The sequence below is a fragment of the Papaver somniferum genome, chromosome 2 (assembly GCF_003573695.1).
Source record: "Papaver somniferum cultivar HN1 chromosome 2, ASM357369v1, whole genome shotgun sequence".
Taxonomy (NCBI): domain Eukaryota; kingdom Viridiplantae; phylum Streptophyta; class Magnoliopsida; order Ranunculales; family Papaveraceae; genus Papaver; species Papaver somniferum.
Genome location: NC_039359.1, coordinates 59854328 through 59870537, shown reverse-complemented (window position 1 = coordinate 59870537; position 16210 = coordinate 59854328). Strand labels below are relative to the sequence as shown.

Here is a 16210-nt window from a genome sequence, read left to right as displayed (position 1 = left end):
TGAAGATTAAACCAAGATATAGTTTGTGAAAGGAACTAGTAGAAGTTGATGCTGTTAAGAGGAAGCAACTTAAAGAAGTTGACATGATATTATGGAAGCAACTAGGTGGAGTTGCTACTGTCTAAGTGAAAGCAATCAGTGGAAGTTGGTGTCATCAATGGAAAAAATCAGTAGGAGATATTATGTATTATTGTGAACGTGTATTAAACTTGAGAAACAAGTTTGCCATTTTTAAAATTTGGTTACGTATAGTGTTTTACGTATAGAGTTTAGAATATTCTAGAAGAGTCTTGTTTTATAATTTGATTTGTTAGGAAAGAGTCTTTTCTTGAGAGTCAAGTTTGTTAAACTATAAATAGGATGTTAAGCCATGAGTTTATTTACATCAATACAAGAGATTTGTTAGAGTTACGAATTGTGTTCATTAAGTCTTTGATATCAGATTTTCTGCAGCTGGTATCAGAGCACTGGTATCAGATTCTAGGGCTATGGGTATGAGTTGTTGATTAAGAAGATGACATCAAGTTTAAGTTCAATTAAGGTGCCGGTGTTTGAAGGAAAAAATTTTGAACACTGAAGGTTACAGATGGAAAATATTTTCATATATCAAGAAGTATGGGATATTGTAAAAGATGGTTATGCTGAACCAACAGAAGGAGCTGTTTTAACGGAAGAATAACAAACTGCTTTAACAGCAAACAGGAAGAACAATTCTACAACAACTTATATTCTTCATCAAGGAGTTCATCAATCTCTCATGGATAGAGTTATCTATATTAAGAAAGCTAAAGCATCATGGGATGGATTGGTAAACTATTACAAAGCATCTGACAAAGTCAAGAAAGTTAGGTTACAAACTCTGAAGCGTAAGTATGAACTGTTACAGATGGATTCATCTAAAACAATATCAGAATTCTTCTCAAAGACATTAAATCTTGTCAATGAGATGAAAGTTAATGGTGATACTATTGGAGATTCAGCAATTGTTGAAAAGATTTTAAGAAGCTTACCTGATAAATTTGAAGCAAAAGTAACTGCTATTGAGGAGTGTAACACTGCTGCAACTATGTCACTCAATGAATTATTAGGTTCATTACAGGCTTATGAGCAGAGATTATGTGAAAAACAACTGCTGCAAAACCAGTAGAAGAAGCTCTACAAAGTCAAGTCACATGGAGTAACAAACAAGGAAACTCAAGTTTTGGAGGAAGACCTAATAATGTAGGTTATCAAGGAAGAAAACCAATAGATTTATCAAAGGTGCAGTGTTATAATTGTTGAATTTTTGGACACTTTGCTACTACATGTACAAAACCTAGAAGGACAACTGCTAATAATTATAAATCAAACTTCAAGGCAAACATAGTACAAGAAGAAGAAAAAGAAGAAGATGAAGTGAAAGATGAGAATATGTTGCTAGCTTGTCACACAGCTGAAGAACAACTTCATCAGAAGTGGTATTTAGATATAGGTTGCAGTAATCACATTGATAGACACATTTATGTGTCTATTTTCATCTCTTTTGTGTATTTTTTTAGTACCCATTTGTTCTTATTACGGTGTTTTTATGTTTGTTTAGGTGTTTTTGGAGAAAATACCCTTATGTGGAAAGAGTTGCTCAAAAAGTGATGATTTACACCCCGGAGAAATGTACCGAAGGCACCCCATAAATGCACCGGAAGCGTCCCAGAAATGTACCGGAGGATCCCAGAAAAATTACTATTTCCACCCAAATTACTATCGGCACCCCTACTCTGGATAGGGGCAACCACATTTAAAAAAAAAATCAAACAAAAGAAATTGGCGGGAAAATTCTTTCCTTTACTGGCAGATTTTCAATTCGACATTTGAAGGTGTTTTAACGAGATTAAAGAGCTGAGACTTAATGGGTATATGTGATATGAGTAGATGAAGATATTATGGTGGTTGGGATCGATCAAATTTGTCCAGAAAATCAATTCCCGATCAAAACAGAGAAAAGAATATCGTTTCATTTTTGGAAAGAAAATCACGTAAAAGATGTTGCATGTTTGTGTAGTTAAGCCCAGATATTCTCCTAGGATGCGTATCAATCAGTTTATGAAGATTTCCAAGACAATTAACGTACACAGAGGAAGAAATAAGAAATTATTCTCAAAAATATTTTTCTTCATTGTGAAGATTTTTGAGGAGTTATGGAGAGATTCAATGAGGCTTAGGTGTATAAATAGGTTGCTACTATCACAGGTAAGGGATGTCGAGAGTTGGGAGTCGAAAGGAGGGCCAGAGGAGCAGAAATCAGAGTTTTCAGAACTCTGTTGCTGCTGTTGTTGCCCGTGAAGAACAAGGAATCGGCCACGGTTCCTTCATCCATTTGCAACAGTTTCTTCAACTGCTCTGCAACCTTTATCTTCATCGCAACAGTTTCTTCATCCTGTTTTGCAACCAATATTGTCATAGCAACAGTTGCTTCATCCTATTTTGCAACAGAGAAGTACACCACAACATTTAAGTTTCGGTCACCAATTCTATCTTTGTAACGCAGCGACATCGTCTTCGAACAGAAACTTCTGTTGCGATTTCTCTGTTGCATTGTTTACTCAATTGTAATCAACTTTGGAGCAATAATAAAACATTTTGAGATTATGATTAATATGAGGAGCTAAACCCAACATTGGGACGACGGAGGGAGTCTATTTTCGTCATTGTGGTAAATTTAATTTATTCTTTTTATGACTTTTGCACTGATTAAAAAATTGAAAAATGATTTTAATTAATTAGTTATCATTTTATTTGATGCGGAATGCTTGCTTAAATGTTTGATGTCCCATGCTTACGATTTATAACTAATATTCTGAGAATCTATTTTGGCAAAATAAGAGTCCATATATTTATGTTTTGAGCAGTAATTGTTAAGAATAAATAAAATATACCACATGCATGAAGAATTGGCCAAGTCCTTAGTCCCAATACCTCTCGAACATCTTGTGACAAATTTGTACATATATTTTCGTTTTAAAATCTATTCAAGTCCGAGCAACGAATTCTTATTTACCGAAATTATATTCGCAACACACATCTGTGGAAGAAAATATCTGTTTGATAACCTTGTTGAATCCATAAGATCAACTGTTAAGTTTGGTAATAATTCTACCATTTCAGTTATGGGAAAAGGAAGAATTGGAATAGTTCTTAAGAATGGTACAAAAACATATATCATGGATGTATTCTATGTACCAGGTTTACATCAGAACTTGTTGAGTATGGGACAATTATCAAAAAGAGGTTATTCTATGAACATATTCAATGGAGTGTGTTCAATAAGAGATAGATATAGAAGACTCATTACAAGAGTATAGGTGACTAAGAACAGATTGTTTCCTTTGAATATTCAATATCAAAGTGCAAGTTGTTATAATACACATGAAAGCAACCAAAGTTGGTTGTGGCACAAGAGAATGGGTCATGTAAACTTTAACAGTTTACAAGCATTGTCTAAGAAGGAGATGGTGACATGTCTACCCATTATAGAGATTCCAGAGTCAAGGTGTGAAAATTGTATCTTTGGCAAACAACACAGAGATCCATTCCCAGTGAACAAAGCTAGAAGAGCAGAACAACAATTGGAGATTGTACACAGTGATCTGTGTGGTCCTATTGAAGTAACATCACATGGAGGTACTAATTATTTCATAACATTCATTGATGATTTTAGTAGAAAAGCTTGGGTGTATCTAATTAGACAGAAAAGTGATGCTTTTCATGCTTTTAGAAGTTTTAAAGCATATGCGGAGAAGCGGATTGGAAAGATCAAGATACTAAGAACTGATAGAGGAACAAAATATACAGTTGTTGATAGTTTTATGGAAGAACATGGAATTCTACATCAATTAACAGCTAGATATAAACCTCAACAGAATGGTGTTGCAGAAAAGAAAGAATAAAACAATAATGGAGATGGCAAGAACTATAAGAAGAACAAAATATTTACCAAAGAACTTCTGGAGTTATGCAGTTGATATATCATTGTATTTACTTAATAGATGTCCAAGAAATATTTTGAATAATAAAACACCAAAAGAAGCTTGGAGAGGTGCAAGACCAAGTGTAAGACATCTGAGAGTTTTTGGGTGCATTGCTTATGCACATGTACCAAAAAAACTTAGAAATAAGCTAAATGATAAAGGTTATAGTTCAGTAACCAAAGGATATAAAATTTTCAATCCTGTAACATGGAAAATAGTTATTAGTAGAGATGTAATCTTTGATGAAGACTCTCAGTGGAATTGGAATGCAACCAGCTCAACAAGAGAAAATGTCAGAATAGTTCCATTAGCAGTTGAAGAACAAATAAATACTCAAGATGAAGTTATTAAACAACAAGAAGAAAGAAGAACTAAAGAAGCAACAACTGAAGAGGTAAGAACTGATGTGATACCACAACAAGAGATAGCAAGACCAAGAAGAAAATATGTTATACCAGCAAGAATGAAAGATTATGTGATAACAAGAGATGATGATACTGATGAAGAGGAGATTAATTTTTCTTTATATGGAGATTGTGATCATGTTGTTTATGAAGAAGCCTCTAAAGATAATGGATGGGTACAAGCAATGGAAGCTGATATAAACTCAATAAAGAAGAACAATACATGGGAACTTACAGAAATTACAGAAGGAAAGAAATCAATAGGAGTCAAATGGGTTTACAAGACAAAGTAAAAATCAGATAGTGAAGTTGATAAATTGAAAGCAAGGTTAGTTGCTAAAGGATATAGATAAAAACAAGGAATAGACTATTTTGAAGTCTTTGCACCAGTTGCAAGACTTGATACAGTTCGAATGATCATTGCTCTAGCTGCTCAGAAGCAATGGAAGATATTTCAGATGTATGTAAAGAGTGCATTCTTGAATGGTGTACTAGAAGAAGAAGTATATGTTGAGCAACCAGCAGGTTATGTTATGGAGGGTAAGGAGAATCAAGTGTACAAGCTAAAAAAAGGCTTTGTATGGTTTAAAACAAGCACCACGTGCTTGGTATACAAGAATAGATTCATACTTTATTGAGAAAGTTTTACAAGATGTCCACATGAGCATACACTGTATTTGAAAGATGATTCATTTGGAAATCATATTATAGTTTCTTTGTACGTGGATGATCTTATTTTTACTGGAAATAACTCAGAGATGATCAAGGAATTCTGGGAGGATATGGTGAAAGAGTTTGAGATGACATATCTTGGATTAATGTCATACTTTCTTGGCATTGATGTACAACAAACAGAAAGAGGTATCTTTATTAATCAACAGAGATATGCAGAAGGAATACTTAAGCATTTCAAGATGGATAATTGTAATCCAATTTTAACACCAACTAAAGAAAGGTTGAAGCTAACAAAAGATGAATCAGGAGAACTTGTGAACTCAACATATTTTAAGAGTCTTGTTGGATGTCTGAGATATTTAACTTCTACAAGACCGGACATTATGTATGCAGTTGGATTAGTTAGTAGGTTTATGGAGTCACCAAGACAGTCACATCTACAAGTTGCAAAGAGGATTTTGAAGTATGTCAAATGAACAATTAGTTTGGGAATGCTTTATACAATTTCTGAAGATCCAAAATTGGTTGGTTATACAGATAATGATTGGGATGGAGACACAAAAGGAAGGAAGAGTACATCTGGTTATGCATTCCTTTTAGGAACATGATTCTTTTCCTGGTCATCAAAGAAACAACAAGTTGTTGCCTTGTATACAACAGAAGCTGAATACATAGCTGTTGGAAATTGTGCTACACACGTTGTATGGCTAAGGATGATGCTGAAGTCTCTTTTCAATGAGAATATTACACCTACAACAATAATATGTGATAACAAGTCCTCAATTTCATTAACAAAGAATCCTGTGTTTCATGGAAGGAGTAAACACATTGATATCAAATATCATTACATTAGAGAGCTTGTCAGCAATAAGGAGATTGATGTTGAATTTTTTGAAAGTAAAGATCAAGTGGCTGACATTTTTACCAGGTCTTTGAAGTCTAATACCTTCATCTATTTGCGTGGAAAACTTGGAATGATTAGTAAATAATATATTGGTTTAAGAGAGGATGTTGAAGATTAAACCAAGATATATTTTTTGAAAGCAACTAGTAGAAGTTGATGCTGTTAAGAGGAAGCAACTTAGAGAAGTTGACATGATATTGTGGAAGCAACTAGGTGGAGTTGCTACTGTCTGAGTGAAAGCAACCAGTGGAAGTTGGTGTCATCAATGGAAACAATCAGTAGAAGATATTACGCGTTATTGTGAACGTGTAGTAAACTTGAGAAACAATTTTGCCAATTTTAATGTTTGGTTACGTATAGTATTTTACGTATAGAGTTTAGAATGTTCTAGAAGAGTCTTGTTTTAGAATTTGATTTGTTAGGAAAGAGTCTTTGCTTGAGAGTCAAGTTTGTTAAACTATAAATAGGCTGTTAAGCCATGAGTTTATTTACATCAATACAAGAGATTTGTTTGAGTTACGAATTGTGTTCATTAAGTCTTTGATATCATATTTTCTAAAGTACGTACGGGTTAGTACGTAGATGGATCTTCGGTTGCATGAACCTTTATGTGGATTCTTTCGATATGTTTTTGTTTGAAGTGAGTGTTTTGTTTAAGTTGTTTTCTGAATTTTTTATCCATGTTGGATTAATTGTAATAAAACACATCAAATGTTGTTGAAAACATTTGGACATCGTTAGCAGTATCCTTTCCATCTTGTATTGTGGATTGAAGACAATTCATCATTAGCGCCGATGTTCTTGGTTTAAAAATTATTTATTCTTATAGTTTTTGTTCGATTTAATTATGTTCTGAATTTGCAAGAAAGTTATAGGATATCTTATGAACTGAAGAATGAACTTTGTGGGATGATTTATTATATTGGAGTTTGTATGACATGTGCTGCTGGATATTTGGAGGTCCAAATAGTGACGGAGAAACCACCATCAATGACCTATTTTTTTCCTCTTAGAATAGCTTTTTTTTTTTTTCTTTTTGAAATTTCATTTGAAGTCCCCCAAGTACTGTCCTTATGTTTTTGGGTCTTTTTTTTTTTGATAGAAAAAGGGGCTTCAAGAAAACCCAAAATTTTATTTATTAGAAAACCTAATTCAAATTGAGGTTAGAAGGATTACATTGATCAATTACATCAATGAACAGGAAAACACAGACGGTACAAGATTTACAATCAAAACTTAAAGAAACGAAATATGAAAATCCTATTAAACTTCTGCAGCTCTTTGAAGGATTGAAAATCCGTATAATGGTTTTAAACCATTTTGTTTCTTGATGATCAGATGCTTCCATAAAAGGGAAGTAATATGCCCAAATTAATTTCTTTAGAAACGATCTCCATATTTGACGAAGTAGGTCGTTTTCTTCCAGAGCAATGCAAATCCAAACCCACCAAAATAACCTAATTAGAAAATATGAAAACAGGTCCTGATAATTTTGTGAAACCATTAGACCTATCAGAAAACCGTAAAAATTATTTAGAAATAATTTTTTTTGTTGGAAAATTAATATATACAAGGACACAAACTCGATCTGTCCGGTAGATCTGAAAAATCAAATCAAAACCGGACGGATCAAGGAATTGAGTTTTGGAAGAAAGTAGTTTTTTCTTCTTCTTCTTCTTCTTCTTTGTTTCAGAGAGAAAAGGGGAAAGACACGACGACATTGAGAGCTGGTCAAAACTACCCTCTTATTCTGTATGCAGTAACAACTACAGTTCCAACTACCCTGTATATAGTTCCAATATTTCTGTATGCAGTCACAACTACCCTCTTATTCTTAGTAGCTTCTATAACTTGGAAACACAATGCAAGTTCTCCACTGATTGAGATCTAGAATATTTGAACTTTAACTAGGTAGTTTGACCGGAGGCAATCGGGAGAACATTTATGATCATGATTCTTGCGCTACAATAGAGTTGTAATTGAAGTAATGCAACAATCTATCGTTATACAAATCAAAACTAAGTTCAGGATTTCCCTTGTCAAAAGCTTAGGAGATTGTTGCAGAAGAAAGCTTATACAATCTGTCTCCTACATAAGTAATTAGTTGTGCAGATGAAAGCTTTCTGCATCATTATGTTTTTTGGTCTTGAAAACATAATGATTGTCCATATCAGAGACAATATTGATGGGGTTGTCCGGTTCACATCGTGTATGCTTTTCGTGTCTGGCCACGGCAACAATAGAAAAATTTTCTGATAAAAAAAGTAATGAAAAAATAAATGGATTTTTTTTTACTTAAAAGGTTGAGAATATATTGATGATAAAAAGAAACATAAAAAGTATAGGAGCGCCTAAGCGATTCCAACGGGGAAGGCAACGCCAGCACCGACAACAGAGAAACTCAAACAAAAGAGCGACAAAATCCGACTCCTAAAACAAGCACAAAGCAAATTCAGCAGGCTAAAAGCTAAGCTGAAAAACCAAAAGGAAAATACAAGTTACTTACGCTTCCTAGCAACAGAGCGTTGGCCTTTACCGAAGTTTTCATTTGGGATTTCACCATTCCATTTAAGCCTTGAACATTCTTTTTTCATTTTCTTACTAGTTTTGTATTCACAAGCCAAATGTTGAGCATATCTATCCGCTTCTACATCATAAAATTCTTCACTATCCTCTTGGTACTCTTCTATTATAACTCTACCTTCAACTTGAGAATTGTGTACATTACTCAACACTTTGAAAGTGTTATTCACTTTGACAGGAGTGTCGATGCTCCTAGTTTTGATATGACCATCATTATTAGGCGCAACAACCTTGGAAGGAGATTTCCTACTTGAGGCCGTCTCCCAATTTCCCAGTCCCTTTACAAGAAAGGGATTATGTTTCCCTTCACCACTCTGCTGAGTCTTAGTTGGAGATTTCCGACTTGAAGCTGTCTCCCAGTTGTCGTGTCCCTTTACAAGAAAGAGCTTATGTTTCACTTCCCCACTCTTCTGAATGCGAGCAGTCCTGACCGGACACTTTGAATAATTAACTTGATCTGACTTTGTTACTGTAGCTTGGGCAGCCTTGTCAGACAAATCTTTCCATTGGTAAGGCAAGTCGCTAGGCAAATAGAAAGGTTTGTGAATCATCCCATTATCTGTAGCCTTTTCCGATGCTGCATATGTTGAAGTTAAATTTATAGGAATTTCCTTTTCCACTTTTGCTCCATCCATTTTTTTTACAAACTCTACTTGTATCTTTGACATTGGTCTCATTTGTTGTTGAAGGTTGTTCAAGCACAAGGGGTGGATCAATTGTTGCGCTCTCATTTGCAATAGAGACAACAATTGGATCAACCGTTTCAATCCCATCTACGCTTCTACCATCCACAATAGACAGCTGATGGTCATTGATAGGTGCATTGAGATGATTTTTGTCTCCATCTTGAATTCCCATACCTTTTGATTTAGAAGACCATCTAGCTTTCAACTTTTTTGTGTAGTTTTTAGAGGAATGTCCAAAAACCTTACATACCTCACACTTAGGTGGTTTCCATTGATACTCAACGGGCATTTCTAAAGAAATCTTTCCATCTATCATTAATGGTATGATTTATGGATAATTGAAGTCAACATCTATCTCTACACAAACTCTAGCATAAGATAGCCTTGTCCTCTTTAGAGTTTAATCATCCACTAATATAGGCTTTCCTATGAAACTTGAGATAACACTTAATCCGTCAATATCCCACATGTGCAGAGGCACATTACAAATCAACACCCAAATGGGTACTAACTTGATGCTAGCAATTGACGATTCTAGCAAATTCGACCATGGTCTCACTGTAAAAAGACTTTTCGATATGTAAAAAAGATCCTTATTCGGAAACTCTTCTACGATCCTCGTCATCTTTAAACTCAAAAATAAAAGCACAATTTCCATGTAATTTGATGCTCACCTCATTCTTGAGTTTCCAATGGTTGTCTACAGCTTTTTTGACTGCTGGAAAAGATAATCTTTTCCCCGCACAGAAGCCCACCACATATTCTTCGCAACGTTTAATTCCTGCCGAGAAATCAACTGCAGCATAATCTACCTCCTTCTTTCCATTTAGCTCAGTAGATGAAAATAATTTCATAGGAGGATGAGGAGTAATTGGTTGTGTAGAAGGAAACAAAGTTCTCCAACCTTTAGAGTTAGGGTTAGAAGAACCCCCTTTTGAAGGAGACCCAACTGTTCCATTAGAATTGATGTCTCTAACCTCTTTCCCTGGTGAAACAATCTCTGAATTGTTAGAAATCAGAGTATTATCAACATCATCACCGACCCTCTGATAATTTTCATTCTTTTTAGGGTTTAGAGAACTACCCTCCTTAGAACCGTATGATTCGATTAGAGAAGGAAAATCAGACGAATCAATACTTGATTCAATATCAAAGACCTGAGTTGAGATAATCATTGGATCAATTTCAGAAAGAAATATGAGACGAATCCATGAGAAAAATTCAAAAACTAGATCTGAAAAAAAATCGCATTTGGTTTCTCTGCCACGTCATTACTCACTCTCTTTCATCAACGATGCTCGCATTTCGCGGGAAAAAAATAAATGGATGGTGCATGTAGAATGTTGGTGCGGAGATCTGTTAATCTCGCACACGGATTCCTTGGTCATCACCTTGACCATTGGCGAAAATTCACGAGGAAAAGAGGGTCGAAGCGATAAGGGAAAGATCTGGGCGAAGTATAAAGCATCTCCACGAGATCCAGACGAAGTAAAATGAGTTGTATGCCATTAGGGTCGATTTTTCTATAAATAGGGGTCCTTGGGCAATGTATGAGGGGTCGGATTCTTGGGAAAGGGGAGAGCTTTGCTTAGAATAAGAGATTAGGGTTTCCTAGTATTCAAGAACTCGTATTTTTCACTACTTGGAATGGTTAATCAATAAAGAATTTCTTATCCAAAACTCTTACCATGTTTTAGATCTGTTTCGTTTTTTATTTGGGTGTGCTAATGGATTTCAAGTAGTTACATTAGGTAGCTATCTTTTTCGTTTTTGTTTTGAAATTTCATTTAAAGTCCCCAAGTACTGTCCTTAATTATGTTTTTTGGTCTTGAAAACATAATGATTGTCCAGGCAATATTGACGGGCTTGTCCGGTTCACGCCGTGAATGCTTTTCGTGTCTAGCCACGGCAACAATAGAAGAATTTTCTGATAAAAGAAAGTAGTGAAAAAATAAATGGATGGTGCATGTAGAAGTTTGGTGCGGAGATATGTTAATCATGGGGGCATTGTAAAGTATTTTCAAATCAGAATCCAAATAAAAGTATCGTTGCAGCAAAGGATACCGAAAGCTTCCCTAAATGCGTTTTTTTTGTTGAAAAGAAAAAGCTACAAAATGCTTTTATAATCCCAAATTTAGCATTTTTTCGAAGCCAACGTGAATAAGCCTAGCTATTTTTGTCCCTACACAAGTGACAATAAACACAGGGGAATTCATGTGAGCCCCAAGTTATGAGGAAATGGGCTCAAAATGGATCTCGCTAACAAGAATATTTCATGTGCCCCCGTAATCAACGCCTTAAATCGGAATTTACTTTATAATTATCGTTCCTTTAAAGTTGTGTATATAAAGCGTGTTAAAAATAATCTAGCAGACCGGCTTGCCGAGATAGAAAATACTGTGTAAAGATATCTGGATCTCATTTCCTTCCTCTATGGATAGTCTTGTTTAGGGCCGTACAACGATTGGTCGGTGTGGTTTTCGGCCGGAACCGATAACAGAACCGTACATGCTACGGTTTTACATTTCAAAACTGAAAACTGTGAAATCTCCTACATTATGTAATAACGTGGGTCATTAGGAAAGAAAAAAATTACAAAATGTTTTGGAGGTAGATCAAAACCGAGTACAAATTTGATTTAAAGGTGAAATATTTTGTAATTTTATAGTCCTCACATGGAAACACTTTTCGTTGGTGCCAATTAATACCATCGTATTTAACTGGATGGCAGGTGTAACACCAAGTGATGATTTGTGAATGATTTTCTCATTGGCTACATTTTAACCTTTTCGTTAAAAAAAAAAAATGTGAATGAAAAGCAAAAATTTGGGAAGGCGCCAGATCTTGTGGTTCACACAATACATGTCACGTCCTCGGGCTAGGTCTCCATCTTTTTCATCTCTCGAGTTGGTTGAGTGCTCTTAATTTCTTTGTAGGCTGCCTCTAGTGATAGTATGTGTGCCTTTTCATGGAACGTCGTACCCCATGTCCAAAAGACCCGAGCGCCAAAAGCAGTGTCGTTTGAAAGGAAAAGGCGGCAATCGTTTCAGCCACTACAAATAGACTCCTTTTATGGTTGGTTCTAGCAGATTACAGCGATGGCACAATCAAATTGCTCTTGATCTCTGTTTTCTATCTCGCTCCAAAAAATCAAGATTCTCATAATCAGAAGAAAAATCGCTATCCCAATGGACGCAGAAAAAGGCATTTCGTCTGATTTGAAAAGAAAACAAATAAGCCGTTCTGGATCTTCTGATGATTCAGAGGATGAAAATATGAACTGGTTATATAAAAGATCTAAATTTGGAGAATCAAGTATTACTACCGATGACGATGATGTCGACGATGATTATGATGATTATTATGATTATGCAGATGAAGATGCTAATCAGAAAGAATCGAGTACTATGTGGGCGGGGACATCATCATCTACTGAAGCAGAGATTGGTGCTAAGGATCAAGATGAAGAAACATATCTGCAATCAGAGATGTTGAATGAGATGATTGATTATTTGAAGAATAACATTGCACTTAAGGAAGCCGAAATAGAGAGATGTGTAGAAGAAGAAAAAGAACTGATACACAGTTGCGTCGGGGAACCGGCAAGGATCGCAACAGATGGTTTTATCTTCGGAAATTATGTGGATTACTTAATCCATCAGTTCAGGTTAGGTGATGAAAAAATCAACGAAAGGAAAGCGTTAGAGAATGAATTGAAGCGCCTTAAGTATTTTCTGAACTATCATCAAGAAATGATGATTGGATCCTTCTTCATCCTGGTACTGGCTTCTTCAATGAAGTGATATGGTTCCTCTGGTTAAACTTATCGAATAATAAGTACGTACAGGGTACGTCGATGGATCTTCGGTTATTCCTTGATCCTTAACGTGGATTCTTTCTGTTTCGAGTGAGTGTTTTGTTTAAGTTGTTTTCTGAATTTTGATCCAATTTGGATTAATTGTAATAACATGCATCAAATGCTGTTGGAAAATTTGAACGTTGCAGTAGTTTCTTTTTCATCTTGTATTGTGGTTGAAGTTGAACACAATTCATATCAATATATCACATTAATGTCGATGTTCTTGGTCTAAGATTTATTCTTTCGAGTTTCTGTTCAGTCTATGTTCTGAATTTGTATGAAAATTAATGGAGTGCTGGTGGATGTTTGAAGGTCCAAATACTAGTGATGGCGGGCGAAACCACCATCACCACCGTCAACGGCCCATTTTTTCCCTCAGCATATAGTTTTTTTATTTTGAATGTGCATATTTCCAGTGACGTTTACCGATGTTCCTCATGGACTGACCCTGGTCGAATAGGCTCTATCTTGTATGTTTTTAAATTTCAGTGCATCTGAAGACCCCGAGAGAGCACTCTCTATATGTTTCTTGATCTTAATTTTAGGCTTGCGTGGCTTTAATGTTGATCAATAGAGCAAGGGCGTGCGTAATCGTTATACAATTTGCAAGTAGTTTTGATTAGCTTACATCCAAAGTGTAAGAGACTGTGTTGACAGACATTTCTGGTTCACGCCGTCTATACCGTTCCTGCGTCTGTTGGAATTTTTCTTGTATGCATGCCAAGGAATGCAAAATTTGGATTGGTTTATTATAGTAGGCCATGGCAACAAAATCCACGGTATCTCAACCTATAGTGAAGTTTTTTTTGATAAATAGGGTGTGTAATGAAAAATGAAGGCGTGGTGCATGTAAAATGGTTGGTGCATAGATCTGCTTATCATGATTCATGGAGCATGTAAAATATTTGTAAAGCAAAAAACCAAATATAAGCTTTGTTGAGCAAAGGATTCTAGAGTTAAATTTTAAAAAAAAAAAATCGGGTGAGTGTGCAAATCGGACGACTGACTCGGCGAAATTTTCGAACATCAATTTACGTTTTGCGTGTTCAGATCCATTCATTTCAAGTGAAAATCTACCCAAATTTATTCTTGCACCAAGTTTTTCTCATGATTAGTAGCTTTTAATTCAGGTGGTTCATGGATTCTTGTCCTAAAACTACCTGTGTTGAAGCAACAATGTCTGATATGTTAGGTTTTAGTAAAAGAAACAAATTCGCAAATAATTCCATCAATTGAATTGCCTGATGATTTATTTCAAGAGAGTTTAAATCCTTGGAAGTTTTCTCTTATTGGAAGATTGAATTTACAAAAGATTAAATTTGTTAATGTTGTTATCATTCTTCGTCAACAATGAAAATTAGTTGGAGATTGTAAACTAATTCCATTAGGAAGGGGTTTCTTTACAATTAAGTTAGATAATGAGATTGACCGTCATATCAAGGAAGGTAAATTGGAAGTTACAAATCAAGTTCTACAAGTTAGGAATTGGATCTCGAATTTTCATCCCGAAAGTCAAAGAACTTCCAAAGCTATGGTATGGGTTAGATTTCCAGGGCTAGGTCTTGAATTTTGGAGTGAAAAGATTTTGTTTGTAATCTGCAGAGAATTTGGAAATCCTATTAAACTAGATGAAGCAACAACTAAGTGTGAAGTTGGATATTATGCAAATGTTCTTGTTAAAGTAGATTTTGCCAAAACTATTCCAAATAAAATTTGGATAGGCACTAAATATGGTGGTTTCTTTCAGAGCATCTCAATCCCAGTTTGTCCAGAAAAATTTCTACTTGCAAGATAGTTGGGCATCTTATCACTGAATGCAGAGTAGAAAAAACAAGGTTCATCCAATAGGAAGAGTTCAAAATATCAACATTATCATAAAAGCATTAGTTCCTATTCAACAGCATACTCCTAGAACTGTTATCACTCATATTCTTTTTGATATTTGTGATAGGTCTGAAATTGAAGAAAATTACAATAACAAAGAAAGGGTTATTTGGTTTTTCGTACCCAGTTTTTGACCAAAACCTGGGTTTGGTCTAACATTTGTCCAGCCTTTGCGTTTGGTCTAAGGACCAACGTTGACTTCCATTGACCCAGTTAAGTCTAAATATTAATGATTTTAATTTTATTATCAGTATATATTTATATAAATATATATATACTATTTTACCCTTTATTTCTTGCACATTTACGTAAGATATTTGCACCCTTCTTTTATGTATCGCCTCCACTAGTTCTCTATTTTCTCTATTTCTTGCTCTGCACCAGTTCCTCATGCCGGCAAACTTAGGATCTCAATGGGTCGTGTCCTCAGGAAAGAGAGTATCTTATAATCTGAGAAGAACACGGAGGTGTTGATTGATTTTTGAGTTTGGTTTAATATCGAAGACAGGGAAGAAGACAAGTTGTGACTGCTATTGATTGTGATATTGGACGCTCGAGATATTGAATTTCTTAGAGTTAATGAAGTTGGGTTTGTATTGATGTTGCTTTTGAGCAGAATTGAAGACAGAAATGGGTTTGCTTCTGAAGTTGGTGGTAGTGAAGATTTAGCTGTAGAAGATGGATGTATTGCTGTAAAATTAGGGTTTGATTAGAGATGTAGGATTTGATTGATTCAAAATGGAAGAAGCAATTGGATCTAGTACTGCTGTGATATTAGGGTTTGGATTGAGATGTAGGATTTGATTAATTCAAAATGGAAGAAGAAGGTTGCGGTGTTTGTTACTCGAATTACACAATGGGTGAGAGATTGAAATAGATTTGTGTTGAAATTAAGGATATTGATTCTTAGAACCAGGGCCGGCCCTGAAATTTTGCTGCCCCAAAGCATACTCAAAAAATGTTGCCCTCTTACATAAACAAACTATAATCAGGAGCATAAGGTGGTTTATAATCTATTAGCATCATTTTCTGCCAAGATTAAGCCTGTAAATACATATATTGTGTTGCCAGATGTTTCCAAAAGCTTGTCTAATATCTTAATTGTACATATAACATTGATCAAAAACCAATAATAATAAAAATTCATTCGATTCGAGTAATAAAACAGATTACCATCTATTCAAAAATGACTCTTCTTACAAACCTAGATG

At 35.1% G+C, this 16210-nt stretch overlaps 1 protein-coding gene across 1 annotated transcript; it reads left to right on the top strand.

Annotated features, from left to right (window-relative positions):
• Nucleotides 1-4821: 4821 nt before the first annotated feature.
• LOC113351153 (uncharacterized mitochondrial protein AtMg00810-like) lies at nt 4822-5559 on the top strand. Its single transcript, XM_026595199.1, has 2 exons — nt 4822-4948; nt 5120-5559. The coding sequence occupies exons 1-2, from the start codon at nt 4822-4824 to the stop codon at nt 5557-5559; spliced, it is 567 nt and encodes a 188-aa protein (XP_026450984.1).
• The last annotated feature ends 10651 nt before the right edge of the window (nt 5560-16210 follow it).

What these genes read in the sequence shown, in the direction of transcription:
- LOC113351153 (XM_026595199.1), top strand. Translation starts at nt 4,822, where the DNA reads ATGATCATTGCTCTAGCTGCTCAGAAGCAATGGAAGATATTTCAGATG. An exon ending in AGCAGGTTATGTTATGGAGG is followed by an intron (nt 4,949 to 5,119) that starts GTAAGGAGAATC and finishes ATCATATTATAG; the next exon opens with TTTCTTTGTACGTGGATGAT.